The sequence below is a fragment of the Geotrypetes seraphini genome, chromosome 9, assembly GCF_902459505.1.
Source record: "Geotrypetes seraphini chromosome 9, aGeoSer1.1, whole genome shotgun sequence".
Lineage (NCBI taxonomy): Eukaryota > Metazoa > Chordata > Amphibia > Gymnophiona > Dermophiidae > Geotrypetes > Geotrypetes seraphini.
Window position 1 is genome coordinate 30075839 of NC_047092.1, and position 20639 is coordinate 30096477.

At 44.6% G+C, this 20639-nt stretch overlaps 1 protein-coding gene across 10 annotated transcripts in view; it reads left to right on the plus strand.

Annotated features, from left to right (window-relative positions):
* Positions 1–20639, plus strand: part of CADPS2 (calcium dependent secretion activator 2) — a 575994-nt gene that overhangs the window by 497810 nt on the left and 57545 nt on the right. For all 10 annotated transcript variants that reach the window (XM_033958190.1, XM_033958192.1, XM_033958189.1 and 7 more), the window contains 2 exons: positions 10849–10932; positions 11034–11066. In XM_033958190.1, the coding sequence (XP_033814081.1) occupies positions 10849–10932; positions 11034–11066 (117 nt within the window). The remainder of the gene's footprint in view (positions 1–10848; positions 10933–11033; positions 11067–20639) is intronic.

The window sequence follows — 20639 nt, forward strand, 5'->3', positions numbered from 1 at the left end:
TTCCCTTTTCCCCATGATAGGACAGATTAGTGTTATACGACCTGAATTCCTGCTCCCCGGCTCCTCATTGCTCCAAGGGGCTAATTCGTGCAACGACTGTTACGCAGCAGGAATGTGTAGGTTATGGGCAAGGGAATGGGCATGCACTCTCCATTGCAGTTAGTGCACTAGTACACTGTTGCAGTTAACTCAGATGCACCTGCCATCTCCTAAACAGAGCTGACCCAAGGAAATAGGGTGCCTTTCAGCAATGTGCCCCCCCTCAGGGATGGACGGTTCAAGGCCCAAGCCCCACATGTGCAAAATCTCTCCCTCCCTCCCCCCCTCCCCTTTTCCATGTCCAGAATCCTCCCTTCCCTACTGTCTTCTAGGTGTCCAAAATCTTCCGTAGGCATGGTTTGGCAGTGAGAGGGGGCAATGCCCTCCCCTATCCCCAGTGTTGCAGGCTAGCATTTGAGAAGGGAAGTCACATGAGCTCTAGACTGTCTAAAATTGAAAGTTGCTGCTTTGTTCTGTACTCTCCTGTTTACCCCCATGGCCCAGCATCATCCCTTCTCAAACCTCCATTCTTGCTGGGGGCCCTACAATGGGGCAACGATAGCAAAATTAAAAACGGTCATACTCGTATGTTCTTGGAGACTCTGCTTCACCCAGTGTCCTTTGAGGCAACACTGTTATGCTCACTTGTTCCTTCCCATCTCAGTTACCATAATGGTCTTCCTAACACACCCATCAGACGTCTCCAGACTGTCCAAAGTACCACAGTTCAACTACTCTCACCTGCCCAAAGGTCTGACCATATTACAAAGCCCCCCCCCTTTCTGGCATATCACCATTGACTCCCCGTTCCTTTTTTCATATTTGCGTATTAAGATCCGTATCTTAATACGCAAGGGCCAGGATTCTATAAACGGCACTGCGATTGGCAGCTGCCCACAAAAACGGCGCCGATCGTGCGTCAGTCACGTTGACTGCGACGTTTACAGAATTGGGGCTGTATCACGAATAGGCAGCAGAAAATGTAGACCAAGGTTTTCAAGGGTCCCTACATTTCCAGCGCCTATGAGTGATAAGAATCGCAACTAAGGAGGCGCCTACTGACACCTAGGGGTGCTTCCGGCGTCTACCATGCCTATTTTATCCTTAGGCGCCTCCAGCGCTATCTGTGGAGGCACCATCTTTTTTTTTTTTTAAGAGATTTTAATTGCTTTTAAACAATACAATCAATTATTGCGTTGATTAAAGGCAATTAAACCAATTAAAATGGGCACTATTAGGTACCTAACTAGCGGCACCATTTATAGAATTTGGGCCTGGGTGCTTCATGCTGAAATCCTCTCTTCTCTTCTTCCCCCTTTTCCCCCATCTGGCCCTTTATTCTCAGTTTTGATTCACTGTCTATCTTTCCCCTGTGCCCCTTGCTCCCCGCCGAGAGTCCACCCTGCCACTCAGCATTTTTCTATATTGCCCCTACCTTGTCAAATTCCTTTCCCATTAAACTCCTTTGCTGAATGGTCCTAAGGCCTCACTAAGGGCTCCTTTTCCGAAGGTGCACTAGCGTTTTTAGCGCACGCTGAAGATTAGCGCGCGCTAACCCCCGCGCTACACGAAAAATACCAGCGCAAGCTCTATGGAAGCGCGTGTAGCGCGCGCTAAGACCGCTGGCGCACCTTCATAAAAGGAGCCCTAAAGATCCACTTACTTTCCCTAGCTTTTTTTGAACATCTAGGAGTTGTGACAGACCAGCAGTGGTGCACAGTTAGCTAATAGTGTAAATAATTTTGTATTTTCTATATATTTTTTCTTGTCCTTCTCCTTTCTCCCCATTTTCCACTGTCTTTTTGACATTCCCCTCAAGTTAGAGGTTGCAAATTGAAAAAACACCACGAACACCTTTTCTCTCATCAAGCAGCCTTATGCGGTAAAGACCTAGATCAACTGCTTTCGCCTACTACCTACAGGGAATTTAGGAAGCGCCTAAAAACATACCTGTTCCTGAAATACCTAAACAATTGACTCGCTCTCCCCTCTCTCTCCCCAATAACGGTCCCCCCCCGACCTCCTACCCTTATCCCCTCTACCCTCCTTAGCCCACTTGAATTTCACGGTACTGTGATACATATAAACTGTTATCTTTATCATATCGTAATTTTTCGCTGTATTTTCTGAAATGTGCGGCTTATTCCAAACAGGTCCTCTCGGACATTGCCTACCAAACTGTATATCTTATACTCTTGCTCAACAAATTGTATTTCTATATCCGTGCTTTCTTAAAGTATCTGCTCTCTGTATTTCCTCTGACTATCTGCATATTGTAATTTGCTGAATGTCCAGCTCTCTTGACTGTAAACCGCCTAGAAGTCGCAAGATTGTGGCGGTATAGAAGAATAAAGTTATTATTATTATGTAGTTCTTTTCTTTTTCCTATGATTTCTATTATAAACTGATTTGATTATTCCTGAAAGGTTGTACCGTGTTTCCCAGAAAATAAGCCCTAGAATGATTTTGGGGTAGGTCTTAATATAAGCCGTACCCCCGAAAATAAGCCCTAGTTGTAGGCAGCTACGCTTCCCCCCCGAACCGCCCCTGCCGTGCAGCTGAACCGCTGACCCACCATCCATCCCTCCCAACCGATCCCCGCTGACCGTGACTTACCATCCGGCAGAGGAGCGTCAGGCCAGCAGAACTCACAGGCTGCTTCGCGGCCTTCTCGCTGGGGCCTTCTGTGTACTGATGACATCATCAGTAACACGGCACACAGAAGGTCCCAGCGAGAAGGCCGCGAAGTAGCTTTTGAGTCCTGCTGGCCCGACGCTTCTCTGCCGGAAGGTATTTAGGGTCGCAGTTAGCGGGGATCGGTTGGGAGGGAAGAATGGAGGTTTTGCGGGGGCGGCAACAGTTGCTCAAGGGTTTTGTACGAGGGATGGGAGGGAGAGAAGGATGGAAGCTGGGCAAAAAGTTCTGCTGCATAGGGGGATGGGAGGGATAGAAAGATGCTGCAGAGGGAAGGCACAAGGAGATGGGTGAGAGGGAAGGAAAGAAGTTGTACATGTGGGATGAAGGAAAGAGGAAGAATTGGGGTGAAGGAGAGGAAGGGAGAGATGATCATGTACATGAAAAAAATAGGCCCTACCCAAAAATAAGACCTAGTGCCTTTTTTGAGCCTCACGGTATATCAAATGCCTTGTTTTTGTTTGGGTGGGATACCACAGCATCAAGGATAGTAGAGTACTCATTACGGTGTTTAATTTTGCTGTTGCTGCCCTGCTGAGAAGGATCACCAGCAGAGACATGAGAGGGGAAGATGCTGGACCTGGTTGGGGGAGAGAGAGGAGGGCACTGGATCTGAGGTGGGAAAGAAGGGGGGCAGAGGGAGACATATTGGACCTGATGGGGATACAAGGGAAGGGGAAGGGAGAAATACTGGACCTTGGGGAAGGGAAGGGAGAGGGACTGGACCTCATGGTTGTGGCAGAGGAGAGAGAATGTACCAGTATGTTAGAATCTTCTTTTGCATTTCAAGGAGTGAAAATATGGAACCAGCTTCCTCTTCAGATTAGGCAAATTGGATCCTAGTATTATTTCAAGAAGACTTTTTTTTTAACTTGTTTATTCTCTAATATAACATAATGCCATTGCCATTGGTAGAACTGAAAGAATTTTTTAATATATATTTTTAGCATTCTGTAGAAATTTTCCTCTAATTGGAAGACTTCTTGTAATGTAATCTGCACTGAACCTTAGTGGAATAATGCAAAATATAAGACATTGTGTAGTATAGTATGACAAATTGAAGAACCACTGATTTAATTTATTTGTATCTATACTTTTTATGAAATACACGGTATTTTCCCATTAGAGAGAGGTTGTAGCTGTGAAAATCATTTCTCCATTCCCCCTCCCCCTCCCATGAGTTAACAGGGAGAATAAATCTAGTATATAATAGGTAACTATTATTTAATATTTTTGTACCATTTATAAGTAGCATTTGTCAAACAGATGTTTTGTTATGCTGTTTTCATTTGACAGTAAGTGTTAAAATGACTTGCGATATCATTAACCACTGTGAAAGCAACTGGCTCTGTAGAATGGGTCACATCTGTTTAACCAAAGAAGATCTGTTGTATTATTTTTAGTTACTGTTCCAGAACAATGCTTAAAAAGTATAAAATCAGTTTCAACATATTTTTATTATTTTCTGGAAGCTTGATGTGCAAATAAGTGTGTGTTTATGTAGGCACATGCAAAACAAGTGAAGCATCCAACTATGTTTAGAGCCTTGGGCCTAGTTGGGAGGGTGAAGCTGGCCACACACATTTCGTGAGTGGTTGCATGTCTGGACTTTACACTTCCTAGAAAGGCGAAGTAATAGGGAGGGGAAAGGATCTAATATAATAAAACGGTAAGCCGCACATGCGCACTTCCTATGCGTGCGTCCGTTTTCCGTGAGCTGTAGCGACCCATAGGAAGTGTGCATGCGCGGCTTAACGGTCTGGCCTCACAAGGCAAGACAAGTTCACATGCGCGCCCTTCCCTGCTCTCCACCTGTGGAGTGGCGGCTGCCGGCCGCTAGCACCCCCTGCCCTCTACGTCGCCTCCCGGCTCCAGCGGCGTAGGCAGCACTATAAACACGCTGCTTCGCGCCCTTCTCTGCCGATTTTCTCTGCCGCATCTCTGATGACATCATCGGAGACAGACACGGCAGAGGAAATCGCCAGTAGAAGGCCGCAAAGCAGCGTATTTAAAGTGCTGCCTACTCAGCTGGAGCCCCGAGGTTTGTCGGCGGTGGGAGGGTCAGGAGCAGGCCGGATCAACAACGGCAGTAAAAGAAGGGTGAGGGGCCGAACGGAGCAGGGAAGAGAAGGGAAAGGGGGAGTGGGGGAAAATGCTGCTACTGCTTCTACACAGGAAAGGGGGGGATAGGAGGGAAATGCTGTTGCTGCTGCATAGGGAAGTGGGATGGAAATGCTGCTGCACAGGGAAATGGGGAAAAATGACAGACAGACAGCGGGAGGGAGGGAGACAAAAAGAAAGAAAGACACAGGGGCAGGGAGAGGGACAGAAAGACAGACAGAGAAAGGGGGCCAGAGAGAGAGTCAGCGGGAGAAGGAAAGGGGGCTGCTTTGGGGGGAGGGGTGTGCTTGGGGCAAACAGCTTTGCTCTGGGGGGAATACAGAAGGGGCCATGGAGAGGCAGGGAGAGGGATAGGGGGCTGCTTTGGGGGGAGGGGTGTGCTGGGGGGAGACAGAAGGGGCCATGGAGAGATAGGGAAAGGGGGCTGCTTTGGGGGGAGGTGTGCTGGGGACAGACAGCTTTGCTCTGGGGGGGAAGACAGAAGAGGGCCATGGAGAGACATTTTGGGGGGAGGTGGGTGCTGGGGGCAGACAGCTTTGCTCGGGGGGGGAGGGGGAGACAGAAGGATACAGACAGCGGCCAAGGAGAGAGAGATAAAGAAACACAGACAGACAGACACATCTATTCTAGCACCTGTTAATGTAACGGGCTTAAAGACTAGTTTGTTTATAACTAACTCATGCCTTTTCAGTACTAGCTCAAGACAAGTTACATTCAGGTATATTAGGTAATTTTCTATGCGAAGGGCTAGATTCTCTAAGCCCCCTTACCTTTCCGGTCCGTGTCCGGGCTCCCGATTCACAATGTGTCCTCAAGCTAATTAGGCCGATCAGAGGCACGCCCCCAACCGACCACACAGATCGCAGAAGAGCAATCCTGACACATGCGCAGACCATCGTCTTTGCTTGTGGATGATCCGCGCATGCGCTCGCCTCCGTAACAACTTTTCTTTTTTAACTGGAACTCTCCTGCAGTTGCTGCCCCCGACTTCAGTGCAAGCCCCGCTTTAAACCCGCGAGCTAAAACCCTCTACTAAACAGCCGCTAATAAATTGGATTAAGCAGGAGCCACCACTTTTGGTATCAACCGTTGTAAAGTTTCATGCCCTGACTACCCGGTAGTATCCTGGCTTTTAGAAAATAACTTGTTTGCCCCGAAAATGGATTATTTTGGAAAAGCAGTAGCACAGTACCAACTCTGGGGTGGTGCCTTGCGAGGAACTACGGTTTCATTTTCTGGGCTAGATCTCATGCTTTCCAGGCTGGCCAGAGCTGGGGATGTTGTGCAGAGAGTGCTGACGACACCTGGATGTGTGGATTCTTACGAGCGGATCTTGGTGGGAACCGGGAACCAAACGTGTCCCCCCCCCCCCTCTTTCCCGGCTGCTATTGTCTCCAGCCACGCTAGTCACCCGGCGATGTTACTCCCTATACACAGGAGCAGTGTCCACTGTGCTTGGGGGTTGCTTTGGGGGAAGTAGATTTCATGGCTGCAGGGCGGTATGTGAAGCGATTTCAGACCTGCAGAACAGTCGGCAAGGACATGAGCGACTGGTCCTCACCAGTCGCTTCTTTCTTGATCAGCCAGCCCAGTCGGAGTTCCTTACTTTTTTTTGTGAATCGCTGCCTTCCCTACTTATGGATGTCCTTCCCCTCATTTGCATGCGCGGATCGGAATCGGATCGGGAGGCAGGTTAGTGAATCGGGTCCGGGTCGCTAAGTGGTTGGGACTTGATCGGTGAGCTTAGTGAATCTAGCCCCTAGAGTGCTTATGGCCTAATGCAGGATGCACTAAAAAGTTCTGTGTTAGTTTCACAATCTGCTTTCGCTAACCTCATGGTGGTAATTTTTTTGGTGGGAGGGGCATTTCAGAAAATGGACATGGATGTACTAATGAACTAGCGTGCTGATATTACTACTGTGCTAACTGGTTAGCCTGTCCATAATGTGGGAATCCTTAGGCCTGGATTATAATAATGGCATCCCGAAGTTAGCCGGTGGTAGGCGTCCTACCTCCGTCTAACCAATTAGGACGCCTACGTTGTAAGTCACTGTTTGCGTGCCTGTGGAAGTGCCTAGGCATGCCTAAGGACACCTGAGGCCGGCATGGGCATGGTTTATGCCAGAAGTGACCTTAAGCATCCTTAGGCAACCCTAGGCGCAAGTGAGGGCTTCAGGGACATTGTCGTACGACTTTGTAAAAGGAGGTGGAGGGGAGAGGGGTGTTAGTTGCTTAAGTTATTTCTCTGCCTAAGTGGTTTCATAATCTACGTAATACATGTCGTGGAGGTGATAGCATGGGCTTCAGAAAGAAGTGAAAGCTGTTACTGCTATTATGGTGACTCCAACTGGACAGAACACCAGCAGCACTAAAGTGTTTATTCTTAGAAGAGATCTTTCCATTTTTCAGTTGTTGAAGAAAATTGAATTGTTTAGGCAAACACATTTGGGAGGAAGGTTTTCAAATCTTGGAGAATTTTCCTTTTTTTTTAGTGAGGGGGATACAAAGGTACGATTATAAATTTTTCTGTTTGTCAGTTGGCCAGTCCATCAAGAGATAAAGTAGCTTGCCAGGGTCACTCGTAGTCCGTGCAGTCTTGAATTCTTTTTTCAAGGCATCTCCTCTCTCGTATTCTATTGTTCTAATTGGTGGATTACTACTGTTCCAAGACTGTCACTTGTTATGGAAGGCCCTTTACCTATGGTAATGTTTCTCCATGTTCTCATTCTCACACACTCTCCGTGCCTCCGTCAAAACTAATACAAACTTTGTCAGTCCTTCTTAACTTGCTGTATAGAGACAATGCAAATAATGAGGAAAGATTGCATCCTTTGGTTCACAAACTGCTTTATGGATGCAACTGTGGCAACCCTCCATAGGTGAAGGAGGCAGTTGGCTCAGTCTCACGACTGATAACAGCAGTTGAGGAGTTAACTGTTGAATATGTCTAGTTGATTTTATCCCCAGCCACTTAACAGCAATTTCACCCTTACCTTTCAAGTAGGAGAATGGTGGGAAAGAGGGCAAGACCAACAGGAGCTCCTTATTAAACCTTGGCAATACAGAAGTATGAGGTGAAAGAGTGACCTAGTGGCCAGAGGGGAAAAAAAGGAAGAACCAAGATCTCCACAAAACTTATAACAGAACCACAGAGAGTGGAGTCATAATTGTGTCAACTGTGGTGGTTTGACCACCACAGTTGACGCAATTAACACTTCTAATGGCTGGAGAAACAGGGTGTGAGCCAGGGAAGTTGGGGGTTTCAAATCCCAATTCTCACACACACTTCTTATGGCCTTAGGCAGACCACATCACCCTTTGTTGCTTCAGGTATGATTTATATTATGACTTATTTAAGGCAAGGAAATAACCCAGGTACCTGAAGGGGAGGGAAGGTATTTGGATTTACTGTAACTCGTGGGTTTTTTTCAGTAGTTGATCGAAGTGAGATACAGTGAGGTACAGTAGGTATATCCCTATCTCTTAAGGGTTTAAAGTCTTACCCCCTCATGCTATAACTTGGCATCTAATGATAGGTACCTAGTATAGGCACTGAATCGGAAGCCAAGGACAGACCTCAACGACAAGAGCAAAAGACACACAGCAAAGGAGTCGTGAGAATAAAATGTCAAGTAATCAGCCGAGGTTGAACGATACAACCTCGGCTGATTACTTGACATCTTATCCTCACAACTCCTTTGCTGTAGGTACCTAGTATACACATATTTTATAGAATAATAGCATGTATGGAAATCAGAGATGGTAATAATTGGCAGTTACCCATGTAAGTGCTAGGCAATATCCTATAACATTGGTGCCAAAGTTAATGTATAACTTGCAAGGGGTCATACATGTGGACAGAGCCAAGGGCATGTCACCAACTTATGGTGCTCTATCAGTTAAATGCCATATTTAGATGCACCAAGTTAGGCCAGCCATTGTCCTATTGTAAGTGAGTAGGTTACCAGAGAATTGGATAGAGGAAGTGCAATAGATGTGGTGTATTAGATTTTAGCAAAGCCTTTGACAGTGTTCCACATAGACATCTAATAAATAAACTGAGTGCCCTTGGCATGGGTCCCAGAGTGATGGGCTGGGTGAGGAACTGGTTGAATGGAAGACAACAGAGGGTAGTGATCAACGGAGATCGCTCTGAGGGAAAGGGATGTTACCAGTTGTGTGCCTCAAGGTTCTGTTCTTGGGCCTGTTATTTTTAACATTTTTATAAATGATATTGCTGAAGGTTGTCGGGTAAGATTTGACTCTTTGCGGATGATACCAAATTCTGCAATAGAGTAGACACACCGGATGTTGTGAATAACACGAAGAAAGCCCTGGCGAATCTTGAAGAATGGTCTGAAATTTGGCAGCTAAAATTTAATGCTTAGAAATGCAAGGTCATGCATTTGGGCTGCAAAAACCTGAGGGAATGGTACAGTTTAGGGGGTGAAGAACTTATGTGCACTACGGAATAGCGGGACTTGGGTGTGATTGTATGCGATGATCTTAAGGTGGCCTTTATCTGCCGTCATGTTTCTGTGTTTCTATGAGTGGCCTAAATTTTAACATGTCGAAATGGTTTTACATTAGTATTCCACAGCATAATGGCTTAGGTGCACCCTGAAATCGTTATATAATTGGTGCTAAACGCACCCACATTTTGGTGTCAAGTTATACAACTGCCCCCTAAGTTTGTACCTGAGGCAATGGGAGGGTGAGATATTTGCTCAAAATTACAAAGAACCTCAGTGAGGACTTGAACTCTGAGCTTTCCTGGCTCTCAGCCCATTAGGTCAGGTACGGAGCAATCAAATCCAAAACCTGAAGTCTTGAGATTCTAATCTAGCAAATAACAGCAGGAAAAGACCATGCAGCATATCTAGTCTGCCCACTTGTTTTGTCAGTAACATTAAGGATACAACCCAGATGTCAGCTGCCAAAAATGACTAATTATAGCTGCTTACTTCCTCCACGACAAATGATTATCCCTTGCCTTCCTCCATTTATTTTGCCTTTGATTTACCGTATTTTCACGCATATAACGCGCGCGTTATACACGATTTTACAAACCGTGCATAACCATGCGCGTTATATGTGTGAGCGCGTTGTACAAAAATTTTTTTTTTCATTCTGATCCGGCATCCCTGCTGCGAACCGGCATCCTCCCCCCCGCTCGTGTCACCCCCCTCCCCCGAGATCCTACATCCCCCCCAGCACCGCAAAGACATCTGTTACCCGATTGGGCACCGGCACTAGCACCAATGCACAGGACGTGCCAGTGCCCGAAGATCCTCCCTCTTTGGGCTGGGCTGGGCTGGGCAGTGCGAGGGAGATCCTCCTTCTTCCCTGTGCCGGGCTGGACTGGGCTTTGAGCATTTGCGCATGCTCAAAGCCTTCTGGTCTCGCTCTCTCCGAGATTCTCAGATTGAGAATCTCGGAAAGAGCGAGACCAGATTGAGACTCAGATTGAGAATCTCGGAGAGAACGAGACCAGAAGGCTTTGAGCATGCGCAAGTGCTCAAAACCCAGTCCAGCCCGGCACAGGGAAGAAGGAGGATCTCCCTCGCACCGCCCAGCCCAGCCCAGCCCAACGAGGGAGGATCTTTGGGCACTGGCACTGGCACGTCCTGTGCATTGGTGCTGGTGCCGGTGCCCAATCGGGTAAGAGATGTCTTTGCGGTGCTGGGGGGGATGTAGGATCGCGGGGGAGGGGGGGTGACGCGAACGGAGGGGGGGGAGGATGCCGGTTCGCAGGCCAGAGGCGGGAGGAGGTTTTAGCAGCATGCGCGGTATACGCGTGTGCGTGCTATATAGAATTGTTTTTACAGAAATGCTTTGGATCCGCGCGCTATACACGTATGCGCTTTATATGCGTGAAAATACGGTAAATGTGCATTTTTAAAGGTGGTTGGGGTGAATTTAGGGGGTTAGTAAAGTGACACTGCCCTCCCTCGACTTCTTTAACCATGTCTGCGTTATATATTTTCCATGCAGCTTGTTTCTGTGTTAGAAGGTTTACTATCTAAATTGTCAAGATACGATGAAGGCACTTTCTTCTCATCAATACTTTCTTTCACTGTAAGTATTATTACTGAACCAGCTTATTCGCATTAGAACCTTTGTTCTGAAGCAGTAACTGAATGATCACTATCCACTTGTGTCTTTTCTACTTTATAAAGGTAAAAGCTGCTGCCAAATATGTTGATGTTCCTGTAAGTATGGCTTTATAATCCTTCTTTCTTTCTAGTCTTTAAAATAATGTGTAAAAGCACCATGCAGTGTATCTATTTCACCATCTGCTTTCATTATGTCTCCAGTGTATTTTTTTTTTTTTTTTTAATGCTTATCACTTTGTACTGTATTCTGGTTTGCAACACACTTGGAGAACATTTGACTTTGGAGAGAATTTTAGCTAAGTTCCCGTGAACAAATGACTTTGTACTCTGGATAAAACTCAAGCAGAGTCCTCTTTTCTGTTGTGGTAGGGTTTAAGGACTTTAGAGGAAAGTCTCGCCATTTTGCCATGTTATCTAAATCAGGGCTTTTCAATCCTGTCTTGGGTACCTTACAACCATTCAGGACAGGAGAAGTTTAGGAGTCTATGCCACTGGAAATACTGCTCAGTGAAATCAAATGAAGCCAAAACCGCATTCTTAAATATGAGTCATACTTAGGTTGGATGTCTGTAACTTGGGGACTGCCTGTATTCCCGATATAACTATTAAAAATGGGTAAAGATGTAATAATTCTCCATGGGGGGACTAATTTATACTTTGTTTCTGGCTCATGTCTCCTACATAGTAGGGAGATAACACACCAGAGATGTTGGTCGGCCAGTGAGATAAGACCGATTGGTCTTTGCAGGTGCACATTCCCTCCCCCCACCTTCCCCTCCCCCCCCCCCCCCCCCCCGGTGACTTTGGTAGATCCAAGCCCACAACAGAGATTTCAGATTGGATCCTACTTTTGAATACAATTGCTGAAAGACAGCATGATATGTTTTATGATTTTGTTTAATGGCTGCTTACCTCTCTACATGCCTCTCTTGCATACTATACCAACTCTTGTATCCCGCAAATGTCAGCAAGGAATCATTGTGGCTTACACAATATTAGAATTACTATAGAGACATAGATATTACAAAGAAATTGCATGGAAAATATCATGCAAGGGAACTGCATGGAAATGAGTTAATGCATTGAGGAAAAAAGGTGAGTTTTAAGTGCTTTCCTGAATTTGGAAGTACAGTATGTGGGTGTTTGTCGAAGGCTGCCTTGGAGGTTGTTCCAGATTCTGGGCCCCTAAAACTCGAAGGTGGTCTCAAAAAGAGCCTTCCTTCGAACATGGCATGCAGACAGGGGAGGTAGTTTCCATCGTTGGATTGTCCTTGAGTGTGGAAGGATTGATCTTGACCTCTGTATTAATTTGTACTTACGAAAACACACAGAGCTCCCTTTACAAAGCCGCAGTAATAGCTGCTTCCACCGTAATCGCTCTGATGCTTATAGGGATTTAATGGGCATCAGAGCTTTTGCCATGCAGCAGCCACTACCGTGGCTTTGTACAACCAAATTTAAAGATTATTCGGGCCTCCATAGGTAGCCAATGTAATTTGCAGTAAAAAGGGGACACGTGATCACATTTTTTCAAACAAAAAATCAATCTCACCACTTTATTTTGTATAAGTCGCAATCTAGAGATGTTCCTTTTTACCCCTGCAAGATAAACTGTATTGTAGTAATCCAGGTGTCCCAGTATCAGTGATTGAACCAGGAGCTTAAATGTGGTGATATCAAAGTAAGCCCTAACTGTCCGCAGTTTCCATAAAGTATAAAAAGCCTTGCGGATTACTATATTAACTTGTTTCTGCATAGTTAAATTCTGATCCAGTGTGATTCCCAGTATTTTAATCGAAGAACAAACTGGATAATGTACAGTCTTAATTGTAATAGTTTTGACGGGCAGAAACAAAAAAGAATTGTTTTTTTCTGAATTCAGTAATAAAAAGAAATTTTTCATGTGGGCAACAAGTTCTAAAAACCAACAATTTTCCAGATTTGCAAGTATTTTTATGAGCAACCATGTAAAATCTGTGAGTGATGCTACTAGAATGTATGAACGATTGCTCATGTGCTTTGCTTAGAGGGAATGTAGCACACCACTTTATAGAATAATAATAATAATTTATTTCTTATATACCGCTATACCGTGAAGTTCGAAGCGGTTTACAATAAAGATACATTTGACAGTACATGGGATAGAAATGGTTTACAATAAAGATACATTTAGTCAATACGCTTAGAAAGTTGTGTAATTAGTTCTAATTAGTGGCAATTATTGCTTGTTGAGGTTTTTAAAAATCTTTATTTATAATAGTTTCACAACAAGAAACAAAGTATAGGGGCTGATTGCCATAGTCTTCATTGTTGGGTCACAGGGTGAGGAAGAACTTCATATGTTTCGTCTCGGCAGATGAGGAAGAAGTGTCTGTGAGAGTATGCCAGAGGTGTGAGATTGAATTTTGTGTTGTTATGCTTGCTATAACATTTCAAGAATTTCATTACTTCTCTTTCCAAGTTTAACACACAATTCAATCACACACCTCTGGTGTACTCTCACAGACACATCTTCCTCCTCTGCCATGACGAAACATAAGACATTCATCCTCTCGCTGTGCCCAACAATAAAGGATATGGCTGTCCAATTGCAGGTCCAGAAACGTCGAAGTATGAGCCACACAAAACCAGCACCAACATTCCTGCGTCTACTTCTTAGCAAGAGAACCAGAGGCAGTCTCATTACTTTTCAATCAGCCCTCGTAATTTTCAACATATTACAACAAAAGCAATAGATAAATATTCTAATCATACAAAAAAAAACTATCATCAAAGCCCAGATCAAGAGAACTGCATGAACATTTACAATTACTTGTTAATTGCCAAATTACCAGTGCTAATTAGATTGTTAAGCAATTAAGTTGCGCAAGCAAATTGGCAATGCGCACAGATTTGTGGTCGCAATATACAAAATCAGGCCCTTAGAGAGCTATAGACCATTTCCACACACAAAAACACTGTTGTTTGCCCTTAAATGGACTCCTATAAAATTTAGGGGCTGATATTCAAAAGGGTCTCCTGGTTGGTTAAACCCCGCAGAGCTAACCGGCAGCTGATATTCAAGGGGAACGTTATCAAAGATGGGCTATTTTGCCAAAAGTCGTGCTATGAGGTCCCATTTTATACAATAAGACTCTGTGCTAAAATGGCACAACTTGTGAAAAAAAAAACAACCTGACAATGCTAATAAACGTTGCCCCCACAGTGGCACTTAACCAGATAATGCCACTGAATATTCACCATTGCCCAGCCAACCCCTAACTGGGAGACGAGTAAGGTTGCAACAGGAACTTAGCATACTAGTGGCCATATTCAATGTGCTAACCAGCTAAGTAAGAATACAAAGTTAGGACAGCAAAACAGCAAATCGACCGCGATCGACGTATTGGGCACCCCTGCCTTAGATAATACCTAACAGTGTGTAGAGTGCAATCCAGCACACGCCTGTGCAGTTGGCATGCTCTGGGCCAGAGTTTGGGTGAAATGTGAGCAAGTATATTACGCGTTAACATTTAGGCCTTTTCTTCAGCAGGTGTTAAGTTTCAGTTCCCACAATCTAGGTGCTATTTCTGCAGAATTTGTGCTAGTATTGTATATTTTTTGATAAAATAAGCTAAAAATAGCTGCCTTTGTGGCCTCTTATAAAAGTAATCTTATAATGCTTGCTCATATTTATTCATTTGTATCTATATATAAGTATGTAGAAAGTAAAGTAAATGGCATGTTTTGTCTGAATGTAATCTATATCCATATGAGGAATGGACTCCTATTATTTTCTGAGAAATGTTCTATTCATTTGTTTCATTTCTATTTTATATATACGAAGTCTGTTCAAAAAGTTCCAGGACAGTTTGAATTGCGTACCAATGGGAAGTTCTTTTGAGATGCGCTAGGTCAGGGGTAGGCAATTCCGGTCCTCGAGAGCCGGAGCCAGGTCAGGTTTTCAGGATATCCACAATGAATATTTGCATGCACTGTCTCCTTGAGATGCAAATCTATCTCATGCATATTCATTGTGGATATCCTGAAAACCTGACCTGGCTCCGGCTGTCGAGGACCGGAATTGCCTACCCCTGCGCTAGGTGGATTTGAGTAGCCTGAAACCTCACGAGTAAACTCCTTTTTTTCCTTTTGTTGATATCTGTTTTCATGTCCAAACTACAGCAATTTTTGTGAAAGTGTGTTTTCGTGACCGGCTATTTTTCATCATGTGTAACCTCAATGAGTAGCGCCACAGCATGAAGTTCCATTTTAAATTGGGTAAGACCGCTACAGAAACTTATGAAATGTTGAAAGTGGCTTATGGGGAACATGTCATGAGTCATGGAAGGTGTTTTCAAAGGGTCAAAATTCCCAAATTTTGCACAAAAAAATGCAATGATAGTTCTTTTCCAGCTACCTTACTTTCTGGTCTTGGCCCCTGCTGACTTCTTCTTGTTTCCTAAACTTAAATCCATGCTGAAAGGAAAGCGAATTGACACTATTGAAGACATAAAGTAAAATTAGACGCAGCAACTTTTGGCGATTCCTGAAGATGCATTTAAGGACTGTTTCCAGAGATGGAAACGACGTTGGGAAAAGTGTATTTGTAGGGAAGGGGAGTACTTTGAAGAGGACCCAGTGGAATAAGTTGTAAGATCGTTTAATACATTTATATAGAATTAGTCCTGGAACTTTTTGAACAGACCTCATATATGTATACTAGTTGTTTAGCCCGTTACATTAACGGGTGCTAGCAGCCCTTCTCCCTTACTTTTACCTCCTCCCTGTCCAGCAGCACCCCCACCTATTCCCTGTTCCTCCTATATAGCAGTAGCCCTTCTCCTTTTATCTCCCCCCTGTTCAGCATCACCCCATTTCCAGCTCCCCATATCCAGCAGTAGCTCTTCTCCTTTGCAGGAGCCCTTCCTTTTACCCCCCCCCCCTCCCGTCTAGCAGCACCTCTTCCCTGCTTCCCCTATCCAGCAGTAGGCCTCCCTTCCTGTTACCTCCCCCCCCTGTCCAGAATCACCTCTTCCTTGCTCCTCCTGTACTGCAGCACCCCCTGACCTGCTCCCCCTGTCCAGTCCGGTGATCTCCAGCCATCAGGCTGGCTCCTGCAGGGAGTCTAGTTCCTGTCCGGTCCCCGCCAGGCGTGCGAGCCTGCTCCGCCCCCTCCCGACCTGCCGGGAGTATTTGAATTAGACCCGACGGTTCCTGTTGAGGGAAGCACTCCTCACCGGACTCAGCGGTGAACTCTAGCCATCGGGCCAACATCCGCCTTGTTTTTGGTTTTTTTTTAGTTGAAAGACGCGGCGGTGGCTCCTCTCATGATCCCCGCCTGCGTCGGAAGTCCGACGCAGGCGGGGATCGTGAAAGTAGCCACCGCCGCGTCTTTCAAAGAATCGTAAGCCGCGCATGCGCACTTCCTATGTGTTGCTACAGCTCACGGAAAACCGGCACACACTTAGGAAGTGCGCATGCGCGGCTTACCATTTTATTATACTAGATGGATAGAAATGACATCTTTGTCATTTCTATCCATATACAAAGGCAAAAGCATTGCTCATTATTTTGTTGTGGTTCAATGAACTTTTTTCTTCCTTGCCAAAGGGGGTTGTACTATCAAGTGGAGTCAGTTGTAATGAGCCTACTAGTTCATCTTTGATACGGGAATAGAGTATTTAAAATCAGGCCTTTCTTTGTTAAATAGGCACCATGACTGTGTTTTTTTTTTTTTAATTGTATTGTTAACCGCTAGTGAAAGGTTAAGCTCTTTTCCTGTATTTGAATCTGTTGCTGTGGGGGTAAAAAAAAAACCAACAAAAAAAGTGAATCTGGGCCCACCTTCCAGTGTCTGGTAAAAGCGAGAATTTGCACCTGGGGGATTAGATAGAGCAGCAGGAAGTAAGAGCATTTGCAGCATATAATTAACTAGGATTTTTTTTTTTTTTTTTTTAAACAGCTTGTTCATCTTGCCAGGTTAACTAGTGATTAACCCTAGGAAGAATCTACCGAAGCCTACACCCTTATTTTAACTCCTCTTGTCGGTGTATTCAGTTACTTGTGTAACCAATGGAGGTGGAATAGCCCCTGCTTTGAAGTATTTTATTTCCTGGTGTGTGACACATTGCTTTATTAATCAGACATCTTTGTCACGGCAAAAATATTCTTAACGCTTTACTCAATTTATTTATTTTTTTATGTAAGCAGGGTAGGTTTTGAGGTTGTCTTCTATGGAGATTTGTGAGCCTTTTCTTGATTCTACTTAGATCAAACACGTCCAACAGAGGTCACTTGAAAGTTACAAGTTTATTTCAATAATTTATTTCAATAAATATGGTAGATACACTTAATGGAAAAAAGTGTGGGCATCTCAAAGAAATATAATTCCACTTGGTAAATGTCACCAGCTGCTGCAGTGACTCTTCCTTGTGTGTAGTCTTTTAATGATTGTAGTCTCAAACCATAAGTTGCATGAAAATGTATTCACTAGCTGTGAAATTCCCATATGTCACTGTTTCTGGAATAGGTAAACATTTAGAAGATAAAAGCAAAGATGAAAAAGACAAAATGATTTTTTTTAACTTGCTTTAACCACTAATAAAAATAACACCTTATTTGAGAAGTTGAGATGCCAATCCTGTGAGGGAGTCAGTTGGACTATTAGATGGGCAAAGGTTTAATGAAGTGCTCAGGGATGATAATGCCATAGTGGAAAAACAAAATGGATTCTTTGCTTTGATCTTTGAGGAGAATATTGGGGTGAAACCCACAATGGAAAAAAAAATCTCTGATGGTGGTAATTCAGAGGAATTGAAGTAAATCACAATGAACTTCGAAGATGCAAAACTTCAAATTGACAAACTAAAGAGTAGCAAATCACCTGGAACAGATAGTATACTGTTAGGATTCTTAAAGAACTCAGATATAAAATTGCAGACCTATTTAGCAGCTGTCTGTAACCTATCTTTAAAATTGGATGCAGGATTGGAGGGTGGCTAATGTAATACCAAATTTTAAAGAGAGATCAATGGAAGGGGATCCAGGAAGCTATATATCATCAGTGCAGGCAAAATGGTAGATGCCACTCTGAAGAACAGAATTACTGAACATATACGTGGCTAAATGGGTCAAAGCCAACATAGATTTAGGAGAGGAAAGTCTTGCCTTACCAATCTGTTAGGACAAAGGCTAGAGGTTGGTGCTCTTCGTCATGGAGAAGAGATACCAGAAAGATCACAAGGCAAAGAACTACAGTATAGAATCATGATTGAGTTGGAATAGTTGTTCACTATCAAATAACTTTCAACAAAAGGGATGGAGGAAGAAAATTAAACTTCTATGAAAAAACAACTCCATTTGAATAGCTGCTCTGGCACAGCACAGAAAATCAATCTTTAATGGAGGAAAAAGCCTCGGATATGAAGAGAGCAATCACAATAGCTCAACTGGCTCAAAAAAAACTCCAGAACGTTGTGGAAAATAATTATCGAGGGTGATGTGACTAAACAAACACCAGTTGGTAGCCCCTTCCAACGGGGAACCCAAGTTTCACGGCTGCCTGCCGCTTCTTCAGGGCAATGGGACATAGGTGAATTGCTTCTGTTTGTCCCTCTTGAAGCTTCCAGAGCTTGCAGGCAGAGAGCAGAGACAGGAAAAGAATTCGCCGGGATGGGAAAATGAGTTCCCGTGGGGGGGACGGGGAGAAATTTGTCCCCATGACATTCTCTAATTGCAAAAATCTTTGGGCTCCCTTTACTAAGATGCATTAAACAGATTTACCATGTGCTAAATGATGAGAAGCCCCTTTTATTCCGGTGTGCTTCTTAGCCTTTAGTGCACACTAAGGGGGAAATTATGTAAACATAGAAACATAGAAGATGACGGCAGAAAAGGGCTACAGCCCATCAAGTCTGCCCACTCTGCTTACTCACCCCCTGTCTATACCCTAATGACCCAATTTTCTTATCTTGACCCTTGTAGGGATCCCACATGGGTATCCCATTTATTCTTAAAGTCTGGCACTCTATATGCCTCGATCACCTGCGCCCTATCTCTTGTGAATCACACTTAGGCACCTATTATAGAATCATGGCTAACTTAAAACTTAGGTGCCTGTAATGTAGGCCAGGTTTTTAAAGGCCCACATTATAGGTGCCTAAGTCCTTTAGAGCGGTGGTTCTTAAACCTGACCTAGGGTACCCCCAGACCGTTGGGTTTTCAAGGTGAGGCAGGGGGGCAGGTTTGCATGCCTGTCACCTCTATTATATGCAAATCTGCCTTGTGCATATTCATTAGGGATATCTTAAAAACCCAACTGACTGGGGGTCCCCGCAGGACAGGTTTAAGGAACACTGCTTTAGAGAATCGCACCTAGAGGCACCTAAGTCCTTCTCCACTCCTTAACACACCTATTTTGGAGCTAGGTGCCATGCAATAGGCACCTCTCTTTCGTCAAATCGTGCCTAAGATGATAGGTGCCTATTGCCCAATTCATTTTTTTTTTCAATTATAAGCTTGTTAGAGCTCATAATTGAAGTCCATTTACTAATTAAGTTAAGGTACCTATCTTTAGATGCCTCTTATAGAATTTCCCCCTTAATCGAATAGCACACCATAGTAAAAGGAGCCATGAATGCACTGGCGTAGCGAGAGTGGGAGGCGCCTGGGGTGGTGGCGCCCCTCTCGCCCTCTTTCCATCCCCTTGCTCCTTCCCCGCCCTCCCCCTGCCGCATGCACACCCCTTCCCCCGTATCTGTTTAGCTTCCACAGCATAAGCGACATCTCCAATTTTCTGCCTGCGCCAGCGTCAGCTCTTCCTCTAATGTCACTTCCTTGTTGCGGGACCCGGAAGTAAGGTCAGAGGGGAGCACCGCTGGTAAAAAGCTAGAGGTACGGTGGGGGGTGGGGGAGTGAAGGTGTGTGCGTGATGGGGTAGGAGTGGGAAGGAGCAGGGGTTGGAGATGAGAGGTGCCGGCACCCCCACCAAGAGAGCGCCCGGGGTAGACCGCCCCCTCCCTCCTTTACTACACCAGAATGATTTATACTGTTCTCTAATGAGGGAAAGGGAATACACATATAGAACACAGAAGAATCAATGGTCTCCTTATCTCAAGAAAGATATAGCGGCTCTAGAAAAGGTTCAAAGAAGAGCGACCAAGATGGTAAAGGGGATGGAACTCCTCTCGTATGAGGAAGGACTAAAACAGTTAGGGCTCTTCAGCTTGGAAAAGAGTTTGGTGAGGGGAGATATGATTGAAGTCTACAAAATTCTGAGTGGAGTAGAATGGGTACAAGTGAATCGATCTTTCACTCCGTCAAAAATTACAAGACTAGGGGAACACTCGATGAAGTTACAGGGAAATACTTTTTAAACCAATAGGAGGACTTTTTTTTCACTCAGAGAATAGTTAAGCTCTGGAACACATTGCCAGAGGTTGTGGTAAGAGCGGATAGTATAGCTGGTTTTAAGAAAGGTTTGGACAAGTTCCTGGAGGAAAAGTCCATAGTCTGTTATTGAGAAAGACATGGGGGAAGCCACTGCTTGCCCTGGATCGGTAGCATGGAATATTGCTACTCCTTGGGTTTTGGCCAGGTAATAGTGACCTGGATTGGCCACCGTGAGAACGGTCTACTGGGCTTGATGGACCATTGGTCTGACCCAGTAAGGCTATTCTTATGGTCTAA